General features: G+C 33.7%; 1 protein-coding gene across 1 annotated transcript in view; it reads left to right on the forward strand.

The window, feature by feature from the left end:
• Nucleotides 1-2855: 2855 nt before the first annotated feature.
• The window catches only part of COL9A1 (collagen type IX alpha 1 chain), a 123629-nt gene continuing 107755 nt past the window's right edge, over nucleotides 2856-18729 (forward strand). Inside the window, 5 exon segments of the mRNA XM_074310574.1 lie at nucleotides 2856-3031; nucleotides 3364-3437; nucleotides 5168-5245; nucleotides 5378-5510; nucleotides 15286-15682. Of these exon segments, the coding sequence (XP_074166675.1) occupies nucleotides 3018-3031; nucleotides 3364-3437; nucleotides 5168-5245; nucleotides 5378-5510; nucleotides 15286-15682 (696 nt within the window). The 5' untranslated portion in view covers nucleotides 2856-3017.

Here is an 18729-nt window from a genome sequence, read left to right on the forward strand (position 1 = left end):
AAAATGAAAGTGGTTGAGAGATAGAGTATTTTGTTCATAGCAATTAGACAAACTGCCTCCAGAACAACATAGGAAAAAGATAGTGAACTAGAATGCTTTTGGGAAGTTATGCAATAATTTAAATAATTTCATAATTATGCCTGAAATAAAAATCCCACTTGTTCAACCAATATTCCTTCTATGATGCTATTAATTGAATCAAGGAGTAGTACAATTTCAGAGTAATCAAAAATGCAGATGATCCAAAAGACCCCAGTGAACCCAAATGCTATATAAGAATAGACTGCAGTGTATTTACAATTAGGAAGTGTTCGTAAAAGTAGCATGACTGAAAAACACTGAAGCAATATATGAATGGAAGAGGAAGTAGAGCAGTCATATAAAGATGACTAGGGATACCAAATGGATAGCCAGCGAGTTCCATTGGTACTTACATAAAGCTGAGAGATTTAGAAGAAGGCCCCTACTATGTTGGATAAATTTTCTTGGGGGGACTTGTGGAGAATGTGCACAAAAATTACACAGTATAAGAAGCCCCAAATGGACTTTGGTGTGCCTCACTGGGGATCCTCAATGAGATCAAAGATTACTGAAATATTTAAGATATACCAACTGGGTTTGGGAGAAACTAATGTAGATTATAGGTTAATATAAGTAGAGTTGGAAGGGACCTTTTCCAACTTCTTCATTTTAAAGAACAAACAGGCTCAGAAGACTAGGATGACACAGCTTAGATAGTTGAGCCAGTATTTCATTCCAAAAACCCTGACTCCAAATCCATTTAGCACTTTCTTACACATATTGTATGTAAAATAAAATAGGAGGTGAAATGTCTGCTCAGGGTGAGGAGAGACACTGGAGAGCTGGAGGCTTGAAGAAAATGTTTGAAAAACTATTATGGACAACGTTATAGTAAATTGCTAAGAAGAATAAAAGAATTGCTGTTCAGTAGGAGGGACTCGGTTGAGATTAGATGGCATGAATTTATAAGAGATTCATCAGCACAGTTTTGTGCCTTTCTCCAGCTGTGATCAGCAGCTCAAGAGGATGAACACAGATGATGGATAGTGGGGTTAACCAAAGCTGATATAGCAGATGTTCAAGAATGAATGGAATTAAATGGATGAAGGATAATGAATCATTAAAGTTACTGATCATTGGATCAATTGTGTAGGGAGGCAAGTGAAAGCAGAATAGCAGTGATGAAAAGAAGAAAGAGGCAAGAGTAGAGGGACCCCAGAATGAAGATGAGCATGAGGAGGATGAAGAGATGTTAGTATGGATCAGCCAGAAGAATGGGGTAAGGTAAGGATGAATTTGTAGAGAGCAAATATACACTGGAGAAATCACATAAGAAAGGGGTTTGTGCTTTAGGAGAATAATTTAATATTGTAGGTGATAAATGGATAACTGCAAGGACAAAGTAGTCATACAAGTTATAGAGTGTTCAATAGGTAGGGATAATTATTGAACTAGATTCCAGGCTTAATTAGTTCCTCATTCCAGATCACAGATAGTATGGGATTTTGATCACTCATTTTTCCAATTCAATAAATTACATTTACCAAATGTCCTAAGGAATCTCTAAGATAAATAATATAGCTTATATTATATTTTATAAAGTATATAAATAGTTTATGACCATTTTAGTTCAATCTTCTAAGCTTGTCTGATATCTGATCAATTCCTTAGTTTGCTAAAGATTCACTGAAGAGGGAGCTCTGATAAAACATGGGGAAAATACAGTGGAATGCAAGCTAGAGTCAGAGCAAAGGAGACGATATCTGTCGATGGGTTTCTTTTCCTCTGTTATAACATTGATGGGATTCAACAAATTAGTTTATTTTATAATTACTATGAAAAGGATGAGAGAACCTCCTTCAAATTTTGTGCATCTTCCATCTATCAGTAATAATAATTAGCATTTAAATTATACTTTAAGATTTTCAAATCAGATTGTATACATTTCTCATTAGATTCTAACAACAACTTTAAGAGGTAGGTGCTCCATTTCTTATTTTCCACATATTATAAATGAAAAAAAAAAACTGAGACTTTTATATCTTAAATAGAAATATTAACAGATTTAGAGAAAAGATCTGAAACCAGGTCTTATAAACTCCAACTCTACATTTTATGCACTACTTATTTGGTTGGACTCTTGAATAAGAAAATATTCTAATGTCATTTGGCCTCTAGAAGTTCATCTGGGATGAATTGACTCAGGACTAAAAGTCCTGTAACCTTCCTAGACCAAACCAAAAATCCTAGGATTAAGACCAAGTCAAACTACCTTATGGGGATGGGTAAGACAGTGAGAGCTATCTGCCCATCTAGCATTTTGTATGATTCTACTTTTGTTTGACTTAATTTTATTTGTGGTGTTTGTATTTTGCTTTTAAAGCTTGCTTCCCAAGAAGTTCACTTTAGCTTATAGTCAAATTGATTTCCTGAGGCAAATGTATTAATTGGATCTGGAAACAGTCTGGACTTGGGCACCATCTATACACTTCTGGTAACCTCAGAATCAAAGGGGAAATAAGAGATGGGTGATTTACTTAAACAGTTTTTTTCAAAATTCTAAGCCACCACCATTTTTTTACTCAGTCTTCCAAACACTGTGATTATTATCTGCATCAACTCTCCTGGTGAATTTTGGGTGACTTTCTCAGAACCAGCTTTTCTTGCATCTTGAATCATTTTACAGAAACTTTTCCTCTGCTTGCTCCTCCCTCTTTATAACCTCATTACCTTTCAAGACCCACCCCTAACTTGACCAGGGCCCACAGAGCAAACCCATTCTCCACCCCTTTTTCCTTCCTCAGGATTAAAGTAGCACAAGTTGCCCCTAGTTCACTTTCTTTTCTTTCAGCCCTTGTAAGGGCAGGGAGACTTGAGGCAGCGTCCTGGACTTTTTAGTCCTGGAGTAGAATTCAAGAAGTGCCAGGATAACCCAGATCCCACTGTAGCCCCCTTCTGAGGGGGCCAGTTGGCAGAAGATAAAACAACTAGAAAAAATGGATAGCGACTGGTAAGAATGAGTCTCTCTTAGTGGTGAATCCAACTTTGGGAAAAAATATTTGGTGCATTTCAGAAATCAAATTCTATGCTTGTGTGTGTGTGTGTGTGTGTGTGTGTGTGTGTGTGTGTGTATGTTAACACAATGGGATAAAGTCAGCAAAGTCATAAATATAAAGATCCTTTTGAATTTTGAAAATAACAATGAATAAATCATGATAGAATTGGACTTATTCCCTCTGCCAGGCAGCAGCCCCCATTTCACCGAATATGTCTTCAAGTCCCAGCCTATAAGAGAATTCTGCTTCAGTCTTGTGCCCCAACTCCCCCTCTACTCTTTTATAGGAAAATTCCACTTATCTTCTTCATATGCTGTTTCCTGGGACCTCGGGCATCTGCAACTGTCCAGCGTTATCGAAGTAAGTATTTTCATTCTTTTGGCAGGAAATAGGGTATTAGGTTGGGTGCAGAAAACATTTTCAAGGTATTATTTGTATCTTTCATCTAGTTGGGAGTGAATGAAGAAGGATGGGCTGATGGAAGAAATAGCTGACTTTATACAATGCTTTTAAGTTTTGTAAAGCCCTTTCTATTCACTATCTCAGTTGCTCCTGTGGGGAAAGTACTATAGTTTTTCTAATCCTCATTTTGTAGATGAGGAAACTGAGATTGAGGGAAGATAAATTACAGGGGGAGTACAGCTAGTGACTGTTTGAGACAGAAGTCAAAGCCTGGTTTTTCTGATGCTGAGTCCAGGATTCCAAGAACTTTACAAAGTTGCCTCTCTTATTTGAATACTGAGAGAAGTAGCAGTTTCCTTCACAACTTCCCTTATGATCCTGTTTTCAGGGTGAGTGGGTGACAGGTGGTTGATTCTCTTCTAATAATACTGAATTTAGATCTGAAACCCTGGCTATAACCATATTTTGCCAAAAGTTAAAGTCACTAGTTAGATGGGCTCAGAGAGAGAGAGAGAGAGAGAGAGAGAGAGAGAGAGAGAGAGAGAGAGAGAGAGAGAGAGAGAGAGAGAGAGGTAAATGAAGAGAATAACTCACTTAGACCTACTCTGAAGTAGCTGTAATTCTTAAGTAGGTGACACGTGGCTACCTGAGGAAAACAAAAAAAGGATTGATAGAATATGGTCTTCTGGGAGTTCAGGGCTCCCCCTACAGAAGCTATTCCACATTTGAATACCTAGTTCAGGAAAGTCCAAGAACATTTCACCCGTCAAGAAAAATGGGCATCATTCTCCTATGTCCTACCTTTAGTAGCTTCTAAGTTGGAGACCTACTATACATTTCTCCTATGTCCTACCTTTAGTAGCTTCTAAGTTGGAGACCTACTATACATTAACACCCAATTTGGGAAAATATTTAACTTTCCTCTTTGTCATTTTCAAGTAAAGCTTGATTTCTTTCTCTTCTCTCTATTCGATATCTCATTACCATTTGTTACTAAATTAAAGAGAGAGAATATTTGACTAGCAGATCTAGGTGGTTAAGTCCCAGAATCCATTAAAATATATGAATCCTCCAAATCAATAAAAGTGCTGGAGTATACCCAATCTCTTCCTTAATGTCATTGTGGGAAAAGGAGATTCTTAAAGAAGGTGAGGCTGTGAAAGATTTCACCATCCAGGAGCTGCTTGAATTGGCCTTGAGCCATTTGGTGGTTTTCTTACAATTTAAAAAAAATTTTTGTTGACTTAGTGAATGAACTTTTTAAAAATCCTAAACCACCAGAAGATTTCCAACCAGGCTCCTGACACTGCACCATTCAGTACATATTAGTATAGCTGTGCTTCGAAATGAATGAATGAATGAAAAGGCTTTATTAAGGCATTTCTATATGCCAAGCTCTGTATTAACAAAGTTATTTAAGAAGCCCACTCCCTTTCATTCCCTAATCTCCTCCAGGGTAAGAGTAAATGGAGAATTTGTAAATTTGAATCATTCCATCCTATGTTGAAAGCAAATTATAATAATGGACTGGTTAGAAGAGGTTTATCAAATCAACCTCTTACCCAAATCTCCGCTCTAATATTCAATAATTATAAACCAACTTTCAGTAAAGAATTTATTAGCTCTTAATTATGATGCAGATTCATCTGCAGATGATGAATTACAACAATAATTTTTCTTTCCAATAGGGTTCCCCATCTCTTTGACGCCTAATCCTGAAAATGATCTTTGTCCACAAGTCCGGATTGGCCAGGATGACTTACCAGGCAAGTGAATATCAATTTTACTGGAAATATTGATATTGGCTTTCTAGACTTCTGCATTTCTGATTCACGAAAGTGATGAAACAAAATAAAATGAATCTGACTAATAATCTTATCTTTCTTTCTTTTCTATAGGATTTGACTTAATTTCTCAGTTCCAAGTAGATAAAGCAGCATCTAGAGGAGCTATCCAGAGGGTTACAGGCTCAACATCATTACAAGTGGCTTATAAATTAGGAAATAATGTAGACTTCAGGATCCCAACCAGGTAACATATCTTTTTTTTTTTTGGTGTTTTGCTTCTCATCAATACCAAAACACATATTCTTAGCTGGGTTGGATAATTTCAAAAGTTACCTTTCACTATAACATTCTTTATTTCTATATGCTACCACTATAATCAAAGGCAGCAGGACAGCTATCTGTTTTTAATTAATTTTCTTCTTTAGGCAGTAAATATGATTCTTTCTATGTAAAGTCTATATGTGTGATTATCCATCCATAAATCTACAGCTGCATTAATGTTCTTTTGGAGTTGGGTCTGTGTATGCTCTTCTCTATTTTTAGAATATATATCATTATTTTTCCTTCCAGGAGAAAAATTGGTGAGATTATTATAAAAGCAATACAGGAAGTTTGCTTATTCCCTTGGGCTTTATTATTCTATAATTTGTCTGGTTTTGACTGAAAGGACCACTGTGCAGAATGTTGGAGATTAAGCATTCATTCAACTAGGCGCCACTGAGTGACTAGAAGGGGTTACAGAGGTGCTGTTCAAACAGTCTAGTGCTGAAACACAGCACTTTCTTTGTCCTTTACAACTTGTCCTGTAACTATGAGCAAACAAAAGCAACTAGGATAACAGTAGTAACAATAGCAGCAGTAATGAAAAATAATTCTTCATTAGAATAAGGACCTCCTTACCTGAAACCAAGCCTTTTAATTTTTAAATTATTTGAAACAGATGTCCTCTTATGTATCTGTAAGTTGTTGATAGCACCATTATTATAAAATGAGTTTCCAATTGTTAGTGAGTACCTAACATTTGGTGTACTATTATTTCAGTTTTAAATTGAGGTATAGGTTTTTTCATGTTTTTAGTATAATCAATAAATTAAATTCATGCGTTGGTTTAATGAACAAAGTACTTTGTAAGAAAAGATAGAAACTTTGTAGTCAATTAAAGATCATTATAATGATTTTGGAAAATTTAAAATTTCTGGTACTTGTTTGTTTTTTATCTTTATGTTTTTCAATTCACCAATTTGCAGAAGAAAATTTGTATGTCTGGAAAATGGAATTTATAAGGCATGATATATAAATCAATATAATTTTTCTTTTTGTTCCATCTTTATTCTGAAATATGGAATAATTACTTTAGGCTAAAAAATTGAGGACCTCATCTATGTTTTATTTATTCCCAATGAAATGATTTGCTTAAGCTATCACTAATTGTTAATGTTGATTGGTTTTTCAGCTTGATGATCAAAGAATCAATGTATACAATAACTGTGAGTTTAGAGCTGGCTCAGATTGCCTTGTCCATAGGTCTACTCACTGGTCTTTATCAGTCATATGTTACTATAAATGCTCAGATTCATCATTAAACAGTTTTTATGGGCTACCATGTTTTGCCAGATTTTCTTTCCCCAAATCCAACCACCTAAATACCTTCTTATTGCCAGTCTGTTAAAAAATTTCAGGGGCAGAAAAGAATTTGGTGTGGGAGCAAGATTTGAAGAGAGTAGGAGAAAATTGTTGATAGAGGCCACTAAAGGTAATAAGAAACAAATGTTCAATAATATTTTCATTGAATATACAGAAGGAACAAAAGAAAAATAATTTCTAAAAATACCTTTCTACTTATAACAATCTTTAATCCTATTCTAGATCCATGGGGTAAAGGATCCTGGGATAGGGTAACACTCACTCATATATTCTATTCAATTTGCTTCCAAGGTAAAGTTAACTTTTATAACTCTGAGAAGTGACAACTCTGGTCATACAGAAAATATGCGGTTTCTTCCAAAGACTGCTTCTGTGCTGCTGGATATTAAACTAGTGGAACCTTACATATGTAGGAGCTAATGTATTTATAGTACTTTATGATTTACAAAGTGCTTTCCTCACAACAACCCAATATCATAGTAGTTTAAATTTTCTTAGTAGTTTGAATATTATTATTTCCATTTTACTGATGAGGAGACATAAGGCCAGGAAAGTTAAGTAGCTTTCTTAAATCCATACAGATAGAAGATGGCAGAACCATCATGCAAAAAGAGATCTTTGAACTTCAAGTTTACTGTTCAAAAACAGACAATAGAAACCCCTTGTGGGGGTACAGGACAAAAATTGTGGGCCAAGTATATATTGTAACTGTAATACTTTCTTCCTCTTCTCTTCCCGACTTTACACTGTGTGCTAAGAAAGCCATTTCTAAGTGGCTTATTTATAATTTTCTATCTTTAATTTATTTCTAGGAAAGCATTTCACTTCTCTCATTTCCCATGACAATTGAATTAATTTTTTTTTCATATGAATTCATCTTTTTTTGCTAGCTAAGATCCTCAACAGTTGTGTAAAGGACTAAAGGCTTTTTTTGCTTAAATTCCACTGGTTCTCACTCTAAGCAATTTGGTGCAGGTAGTAATATAATAAAAAAATCATTATGGAATGAAATGCTTTTAAATTCTGAATGCTGCCAAATTTACTTATTTATCTGGACAATATCTTTACAAAAATGCAATACAAGAAGTTCCCATAAGCCAGTGAGAGTGAATGCTATTAAATTTATTCAGGAATTATTTGGTGATGCTTATCTATTTATATAATCTATATGATTTAATACAGTCAGCAACATAAATATTGCAAAATCCCCCAACTCACTTTTTATATTAAAAATAATGGGGAAAATGTTGACTCTAGAGTAAGAGGGCCAAGTTCAGATTTTTCCTGTGATGCCTATTATCATTTTGCCAATAGGAAAGTCACTTAAATCTTTTCTTTATAACATGAAAGGATTGGACTAGATGATCTTGAAATATATTTTCAGTTCCAAACATTTGGTCCTATGTCTAAGTGTGGTACAGTGAAAAGCATAAGGACTTGAGAACTGAGGTTCAAATTCTTGAGGGCCCTTCCAGCTCTAAATTTATAATAATGTTTTTATTACCTAGGTCACATTTTTATCATGTAAAAATTCACTATTTACTTTCAAGCACATTGGTTAACATAATGTAGGTACTTAATAATAAATGCTTTTTGAATTGAAGCCTTGTCTGGACCAAGATGAGCAACATGATAACAACATGAAACATGAATGGGTTGAGTATTTAGGAGTGGCCTATAGTAATGTAATCATAGGTCAAGATCCCCCCCCCCAAAAAAAAAAAGATAAAATAATGAAATATACACAGTGAGTCTTAGATTTAGTCATATTTTCTTAAATGAAATTTGTATTTTAGATTTTTCCCTTTATTTTTGCCATTTGCTATGTTAAATTAATGGAAAAGATGCTTGGTCATAATAATTTTTTTCTCTTACCCAATGATTCAATAGACAGAAAGTATTCAGTGAGTCCAGATTAAAACTATTCCTTAGCTGAAATCAGAGTCCTTGCCACACAGTCAATAAGCCAAAAAAGTTAACTTGATCTTTCATCCTAATAATAGCGAAGTTGGAAAATTAGGAAAAGGGATAGACATCATTGCTTGTGGTCCTATACTGGCAGAGGCCTCATATTTAAATTTTAGATGTGAAAAGGAGAGAACACTTCTACAAAGGGAAAGTAATAGCAATAGGTCATACTAAGTTATGTCCACATATACTTTGTTTTTTATGGTTTTTTTTCTGAGCTACTGAAAAATATTTTCCAATTGACCAATGTGGCCAATTTAGAGAGATTTTGAAAATCTTTTTCATAATTCTACATTTTCAATTTTCTAACACAATGACTTTATAGCCTCCTAAATTATAGATCAGGAAAGAACCTCAAGAATCATGTAATAAAGCCAGAAGTAGGCTTGTGGTAATTTTTTATTTACTTGCTTTCCAGAAAATAAATAAACCAAAATGTACCAGTGACATATTTTCAAATTTGATCTTCATTATTAACATTTTCTTTATAATTTATTAAGTACAAAAATCAACAAATCAAAGAGTTGATTTATACCATTTGCCACTAATTGGCTCTCAGATTCAAGTTAGTTCTAGCTCTAGCACATTCTTAAAGCATATGCCCATTGGTATGAGAGAAAGAGATTTGCCTCCCAAGATGACAGGAATATCAAGCAGAATATTCAGAATTCATGTCCATCTTCTGAATCAATCAGTCAATTAATCAATCAATGAACATTTATTAAGTGCTTAATATGTGCTAGGTATCTAGGTAGTACAGTGGATAGAATGCTGGGCATGGAGCCAGAACATTTAACCATGTTTGCCTTAGTTTTCTCATTTATAAAATGAGCTGGAGAAGGAAATGGGAAACCACTCCAAGATCCTTGCCAAGAAAAACCCTGGGGTCACAAAGAGTCAGATATGACTGAACAACAACAATGATGTATCAGGTACTGTGCTAAGTGCTGGGAAATAAAGAATAAGCAAAAAGAAAGATATTCTCTATCATAAAAGTGCACCCATTCTAATAGTAGAAGGCAACATGTGAAAAAGAAAGGCTAAAAGAAGGGGAAAGGAAGATCTAGCAGAGAGGGAATGATGCAGGAATCCAGATAGCAACATGGTGGGAAATGAAGAGACAATTGGATTGAGTGCTCTCCTTATATGGAGGTTCTGAAAGAGATACTCTTAACATTGTATCAGAGTCCTTGGATCTCTCTCTCTCTTTTCTTTCCTCCCTGCTCTAAAGTCTCTATCAAGTGGTATATCACTTTATCACTTAAATCATCATTTAAAAGGACCTTCTGGAGGAATGTGTATGTGTGTGTGTGTGTGTGTGTGTGTGTGTGTGTGTGTGTGTGTGTGTGTATGTGTATGTGTACCCTTCCATGCAGCTGATTCTAAATATTTTCTGGCTTTATTTCCAGAATTATTCCTAGCCTGAGAACTCCTTTTACTAGAAATCTGCTATCTTACATAGTAGCCTTAGAGTCTTTTTTGGAACATTGACCACAAATGTAATATTGCTTAAGAGAATAGAGAAAGAAGATAGATTTATCAGCTTAACTTTCTCAGCTAATTACCATAGCAACATTTCCACCAATATTATTCACATTTGAATGGTAGGGAAATAGATTATTTTAGTGAGATGTACAAAGGCATAAGATATAGGATTGGAATTACTAATCTTACTCTATCCACTTTATCACCTAGCTTTTGTGGAGTAAGGAATCCTGCCTTAGACAGTTACTAGCTGTGTGACCCTTGGCAAATTACTTAACCTCTATCTCAGTTTCCTCATCTGTAAAATGGGTATAATAATAGCATCTACCTTTGTTGTTGTGGGGATACAATGAAGCAACATTTGTAAAACATTTAAAAACTTTTAAGTGCTCCACAAAGGCTAGTAATTATTATCAAGTGGTTGTTTGGCAAATACTTTAATTTTTAATGGTATTTTATTTTTCCAAATACATGCAGAGATAGTTTTCAACTGTCACCTTCACAAAATTATGTGTTCCAATTTTTTCTCCCTCTCCTTCCCCCTGCCCCCTCCCAATTAATTAATTAATTAATTAAATTGAGTCAATTAATTAAAATGTATTAGAATGCTTTTAATTTCAAGGGACACAAAAGGACAAACTGCTTATAATTTATATGTGGAAATATAAATTATACATCTAAGATTGACATTAGTAATTGGGTAGTTCAAAAAAAAGAACGAGGCAGTTCTGAGTATAATCTGATTGTAAAAAGCAAAATTGTTAAGGAAAAGGTAAAAATAATAATTACTCTATATGAATGAGGTTCTAAAAACCTACTCACAGGAGTGAGTTAAATAGGGAACTATAATTATATATATATATATATATATATATATATGTGTGTGTGTGTGTGTGTATAAATAAATAAATATGTGTATATATATATATATATATAGTATATGGTACAGCATCCTCCAAAATCTATAAAAAAGGTGGGGGTAGGGAATAGGATAAGGTAGGATATAGAAGGGTATGTAGATTTGCAATAGTGGGACTAGGTGTGTGGATTAACAGGAATAGATAAAGAGGGAGGGTAAGGGTGAGGGAAGAAGATAAGGGAGGGATCTATGGATAGCAGGATATTTAAATAATAGCAAGGCTAGTTTAGCAGTAGAACTAAAATAGAAGAGTTAGCAGGGATGGGAAATAAGATATACAGAAATATTATAAAAAAGATCAGGAATAGAATTTATTGGAAAAAAATTAGGGCAAGCAATCATTGATATCAGACAAAGTCAAATTTAAAGGATTCAATCAAGAGAGAAGTCTATGTTATATTTAAGCCAAATTAATATTGTTTTAGATGCATGTTTATGGATGTGTAAATGCAATATATATGTGCATATTTGTGTATATATATGTATCCATGCAGGTGTATATATGTGTGTAAATAGATATATATGAATGTAAATATATATATATATATATGCATCTATATTTATATCTATGCTTAACTATAGCCTGCTTGGAGGAAGAAAGAGGATGAAAGAGGAAAAAAAGAATAATGTGCACAGCAGAGAACAAAAGAATAACCTAAAAGGAAGCAAAGATGGACAGCTAATGTACATAATTTCTTTTACTATTTTATATGCTTTCTTGAAATGGAAATTTATTATTACATAATTTGAATTCTCCCTGATGTTCTACTGGGCACATAACATTTTTTCCCCTCTTTTCTGGTTTTTCTTTTTCTATTTTCTTTTATTATTTTCTATTTAATTTTAAATAAATATTTAAAATCAAAATGTACAGGATAAATGGTGGTAAAACAGAGAATAAGAACTCAGTGAGTGATTAAGTGGAATTGAAAAGCATGCAACAATAAGAATAATAGTAATAGACATCAGTAATTAGTTCCTAAGTATAAATGGATAAAATATGAATACAACATTAAGAACATGAATCTAATAGTATTATAGAAAATAATTGCTTCAAGAGAAACCAGGATAGAGCCACAATAGACCAACACTAATCCCAGAAGAAGGTCAAGTATTCTGTTATTTCTGTTATTTACTAAATCAATTCTACAAAGCATCAGGATTTATTGGAGGTTGTTGTCCTACTTAGCTGAACCATTATGAAAACAAAGGTATGAAAAACCTAAATCACTCTGGCAAGTTAGCTAAAAAGTCTCTGTCCTTTGTTTTAATTCTCTTGGCCTGGGTTCAAATTTTGTTTCTGACTTACTATTTTATGACTTTGAACAGATCGTTGAAATTCCCCAGAACATCAGTTTCCTTATCTCTAAAATGAGAAGTTAGACTAAATGGTCTCTGAAGTCTTTTTCAATTCTAGAGGTGTCCTTTTCTATGTTAGCCTCTATCCTACACTTCCTTGTATGTTTCTTTAGAATTATGTTTTTTAACTTCATCTTTTAGTGAACTGATAAGAAAGAGAAATAAATGCTTTCTTCAACATTCTGTTCTCCAGGGGTAGTTTCATGTAAGCTATGACTGCATATAAATAAGAAATCATCATAGTATGGTAGAATGAGGAGATTCAAATTCTAAACTAACTTTTTACAGCTCTTAGCTACAGTTTCCTCACTTGTAAAATAGAGTTTGACTATGTTCTTTAAGGTCTCTTCATATATCCTGTGCTTCAAAAATGTCAGAAGGCTGGACCATTTTGATAAATGACATCCTATGAAAATAGGAAGTTGACAAAAATTCATAAAGATTTCTAGAATAGATGTTTTCTTATTTTATTTTATTATTATTTTTTAATTTTATAATTATAAATTTTTTGACATTATATATGCATGAGTAATTTTTTTTATAACATTATCCCTTGTATTCATTTTTCCAAATTTTCCCCTCCCTCCCCTAGATGACAGGCAATCCCATACATTTTACATGTGTTACAGTATAACCTAGATACAATATATGTGTGTAAATCCAATTTTCTTGTTGCACGTTAAGTATTAGATTCCGAAGGCATAAGTAACCTGGGTAGATAGACAGTAGTGCTAACAATTTACATTCACTTCCCAGTGTTCCTTCTCTGGGTATAGTTGTTTCTGTCCATCATTGATAGAATAGATGTTTTCTATTTCCACAATAAATGAATGTGACATACTGAGTTGATAAGTCCTAATTCATTATAATATGTTCTTACTATATAATTCCCTCCTCTTTATCTCTGATGCTTTCACTTCAAATATCGATCATAAGGGAAGGATAATGAAATAGCAAGAGGAAGTTATTTGAGTTTCTGAATTCTGGACCAAATTCAAAACTCAGCAATGATCACTGATTTTTGAGATTTGCTAAAGGGCAGTAGCTTATCCCTCAGTTATATAGTGGACAATAACAGAATTAATTGCAATCTAGTTTCATCGAAGATTCTTGTTCTTAGTCTTTCTCTAATTCTTAGAGAAGCAAAGACAGTTTCTTAGAGGAAGAGTGATAGTAATACCATTTCATGAATCACAGAGTATCTAAATTGGAAGAGATTTTAGAGACCATTTAGCCTAAAACAAATCAGAACAAGAATTGCCCTCTTCCACCACATACCTGTCATTCAGTCTTTGTTTAAAGACTTCTAATGAGAGACAATTGACTACTCCTAGAAGACTATTTCATTTTCTGCCTGTCATTGCTGACAGATTAGTAAGAAATTTTGAATTTCATTTTTTAAAATAAGTTCTATTTTAAGTGGCTTTATTTAGTAAGAGAATTACCAGGAAGTTGGTATAGATACAGGTCACTATGCGTTTTTCTCTAAGATCAACGGTGTGGTTTGGGGATTCTTTGCCAATTCAAGGGAAGCTGGAGAGAGTAAGTATATGGATAATAACGAGGACATATAAAGAGGGAGAAAATGATAAGCAATTGAGGGGAAATGTAGGATGAATGCTGATTCACACTTGCCTCTCACACTCATTACTTGTAAGAATAGGCAGTTTACTACTTGGATCCCTTAGCTGGCTCATACACTAGAAATTTATCTGCTCTGAGAAGGACAAAGCACAATTCTAAGAGAACTGGAAGCAGAGTAAACATTCTTTTGCAGAAGGGTGGGATTTGCAAGAGATCAATGTTTTATAAATTGTTCTGCTCCACAAGTGAATGTATAACGAAGTTGGGCACATGGTGATGTGAAGATTGTATGCACATTGCAACTTTCCCCATGATTGTTTTCATAAATTGTGGGTGGACATAAGAAATTAAATAGGAGTTTCTGGGGAGAAATTTTGCAGAAGCACCAGATGACATGTGAAGGCCAGTGGATGATGCAGAAAATGTTTAGAAACTCAGAAATTCATAAAATATATGTTTAGTAATGTATATAAGCATATTTTAAGGGATAATTATATATATATATGTAAATATATATGTGTATATGTACTGACTCACATGTATATGTGTATATTTTTATCTATCCAAGTAAATATGAAAATAATACACAATTACTTTGAAATTACTAGTACTTTAAATTCTTTAATATGTATTCATCTGATTAAAATTTTGGCAATTTTTTCTAATGCACCAACTTCTTAAACTAGTGAAGATGATTTGAATTCTTAATTATCTCCCATTAGTTGGGCCCAAAGTCTGGTCCTGGTACCGAGGCTGAATAATAGTAGCTCTTTGGCTAGAATAAATGACGACATTGTTGGGATTCTCAAGAGCTGAGAACACCTTGGCTAGGACAGTGGTGGCTTTTACATGTTCTCCAAAACTGAGAATTAAATAGAAGCATGCTTGAGTCTCTGGGAAGGCCTTTATTGAAGGTTATGAAAGGCAAAATAGTGAAAGTTAAGATTCTCAAACCACAGTCTTTCTGTAAGCTTGGAATCTGGGGCATTGCTAAAAGCCTAAAAAGGAATTATGGAACTCAAAATAAGATTTATGTTTACTTTTTTTTGGTTCTACCCAGACATTTGTATCCCAATGGACTACCTGAAGAATATTCCTTTTTAACAACTTTTCGGATGACTGGAAGCACTCTGAAAAAGAACTGGAGCATCTGGCAGATACAGAATTCCATTGGGAAAGAACAAGTTGGCATGAAGATTAATGGCCAAACTCAGTCCCTTGCATTTTCCTATAAAGGAGTGGATGGTAGTCTTCAAACTGCAGCTTTTTCAAATACTCCTATTTTGTTTGATTCCCAATGGCATAAAGTTATGATTGGTGTGGAAAGGAGAACTGTCACCCTCTTTATTGACTGCAAAAGAATTGAATCCTTACCCATAAAGCCAAGGGGCAAGATTGATGTGGATGGTTTTGCTGTTCTAGGAAAACTCATAGACAATCCTCAGGTTTCTGTTCCGGTGAGTACAAAAATTATATATTTGAGAATCTTAAAAGAATTAGTTTAACAAAAATCTTCTCCTAATATTCTAGGCAAATATGTAGTTTTGTATGTGTTGCATTAATTATTAATTTAGTTAATTAACCCTTTTCTTTCAATTTTCATAAGTATAGCAATATTTGCTTACTCATCCATTTATTCTTTTTTCATGTATGTGTAAGTGCATTCATTCACTGGGAAAGCATGGTGAAAAAAGTTTTGAACTAAAAGTCAGAAAAGTTGGAATTATATCTTTCATGTATCTCTGACGACTTTGGTAATATTCTGAGCAAATCTCTCAGATTTGTTTTACTCATCTGCAAAATTGATGAATGAAATAAATGGAAAACCTTTATCAAGCTCTAATTTTATCCAAACATGGGTCTAATCTTTGATGATATGAATATAAAAAGCTTTTTGCTTCAGGAGTTTATAATCTAATGGAGTAGCAACACATAAAAGGAAACAGTGGCCATGGGAGAGGGTTTTAATCTTGAAGGTTCCAAAGATGGTGAGTTTATCAATGGATCAGACATTAGAATATCCTTTCAAAAATCTATGGTAGTAATGATTTAATTGTATTTGTCTTAATAAAAAGTAGAAATATGGGGCAGATGGTAGGTAAGAAATGTCAGAAAGAAAATGAATATGCAAAGTTCTGGGTTGCAGAGTTATGGAGGCTTAGCTCCTCGCAAAAGATTGGATTGGTTGAATGCTAAAGTTTCTTTTAGCTCTAACATCCTCTAATTTTTATAAGTTTATTGAAAGCCTACCTTAGACATAACAAGATGATGTGGGCCATTGACCTACAACTTTAATTCTTTTTCTATGAAGTCTTCTCCAACTTCCGCTGCCCTCATAGAATGTCAACTTATTTAAATTCCAGCAACATTTTATAGTTTGTACACATATAATGCAAGGTAGCCAGGTGGTGCAGTAAATAGATTACCAGTCCTGGAACCAAGAAGACTTGAATTCAAATCCAAAAGAAAGTGAAGAAATAGAACCTGGCCAAGAAGGATCTACAATATGGTTGGGGACATACTTTTTTTTTTTTTTTTTTTTTTTTTTTTTTTTAAAGAGAAGCTTTTACAAGTGGATTTTTACTTTAGTGGTTCTCAAACTTTTGTTCTCAGTATTTTTATGCCATTAAAATCATTGAGATATATCCAAAGAATATTAGTGTATGTGGGTTATATTTATAGATATTTATCAAATTAGAAATAAAAATGAAATTTGAATTTGTAGAACCTCTGAAAAGATTTTAGAGACCTGCAAGATTTTTCTAGACCACACTTTAAGAATCATTGATTTACTGAACAAATACATAGAAAGAATCAAAGTTAAAATCAAATAGAAAGAATTTGAAGTTAGAAACACACCTGGCCATTCTCCCCACACACACACACACCTTGATCCCTTGGGAGAGTGAACTCAAGTTTCAAGTAATTCCTAGAAAATATTCTTCCAACCAAGTTCACTTTTGGATGTGGCATAGTTGGTGGATGAGTTCCTCAACTTGCAGGACATGATATCATGTCTGCTGGCTCAGTTCACTATTAAATCAAATCAAGTAGATCTTGAATAGGTCAAATACTAGGTCTTTTAAAAAGAATCACTTGGACATATGGGAAGGGCTCAGGAAGACAGTAATGACAGATGATATTATAGAATCCTATGATTTCAGGCCAGGCAGAAAAGATACAATATTTAAGATTTTGAAAAATTAAATCTTGCATGAATTGGGCAAATCATCAGTTTGATTATCCATAATATCAGGATACTTTTCCAACCATAAATCTAGAATTCAAAGGTAACAAAAGGATTTTTAAAAACAACATTTGACATGAAAGATTTGTGATCATAAAATATGGAAAATAATAATTACTAAATAGTTTCTACCCAAATGACCATGTAATGCCACTATTTTAATCCCTAATGAACTTAGACTTAACCAGCATCAATCTTTTCAGAAGATATTTGAGAATTCTTTTTTTTAAAAAGGAGTTTTTTTAAAGCTGGGATTTGTGAATTAATAAATTGGTCATTTATGCCTATCTGCATTTGTATTTTGAGTAGAATGCCAAAATACAAAACTCATACTCCTGTAATCAATTGATGTGATATAGAGATTCTGAAATGCCTTCTCTGAACCTCTAAAAAGAAAATAAGTTAGCAGGAGCTGCAGTAATGGAATTGTTCAAATAGCTTTTTTTCCCCCAAAAGGAATTATGATGAGTGTGAAGGATAGTGTGAAATATCTATGTTCTGTGATGGACAGGAAGCAATTTGTAGCTGCCACATTTCTGCTCTGACTTGTAGACACTTGAGAAAGCGTTTCTTCAACTAATGAATTATTACACCTCAAATAGAGAGGTTAGAAATCTGATGGCAGTCAGCCCTGTGGCACCTTGCTGTTCCTGCTGGCAAGATTCCCTGCCACAGGCTTTCCAGACTGGCTATTGTACAACAGAGTCAAATGCATGCTCTCACAGTTCTAAAGTTCAATCTGTGCCATTGCACAGTATGTGATCTTTTGAGCCTGATGGATTTCAGTCAGTCAAATAAGAAATATTTGTTGATAAGTTACTATATGCTCAATAAGTATTAGGCACTGTAAGAATACACAAAAATTCGAAAGATATAATCCCTATTCTCTGGTATTTAGCACAATGCCTAGTATAGAGTATGTGCTTAATAAATACTTATTGAATGAATGAATCAAAGAATTTCCAAAATAGTTGGAGAGATAAGAGCAATGTATATAAAGCAATCAGGGAACAGAACAAGACACAATTTATTCGAAAAATTAAGTTATTAATGTAACTTTATCAATAGGAAGTGAGGTAGACCAACTATAGGGCAGCTGTGATGTTTGGTCCAAGAGATAATGAGATACCTGCGTTACTATGGTAACGGTGGAGATGGAACAGAAGCATCATATATGAGAGACTTTTTGGACTAAATATCAATAGAACATGGAAGTTGACTGCTTTGGGAAATTAGTTAGATGGAAAAGTCATAAAT

The sequence above is a fragment of the Sminthopsis crassicaudata genome, chromosome 4 (assembly GCF_048593235.1).
Source record: "Sminthopsis crassicaudata isolate SCR6 chromosome 4, ASM4859323v1, whole genome shotgun sequence".
In the NCBI taxonomy this organism is placed as follows: Eukaryota; Metazoa; Chordata; class Mammalia; order Dasyuromorphia; family Dasyuridae; genus Sminthopsis; species Sminthopsis crassicaudata.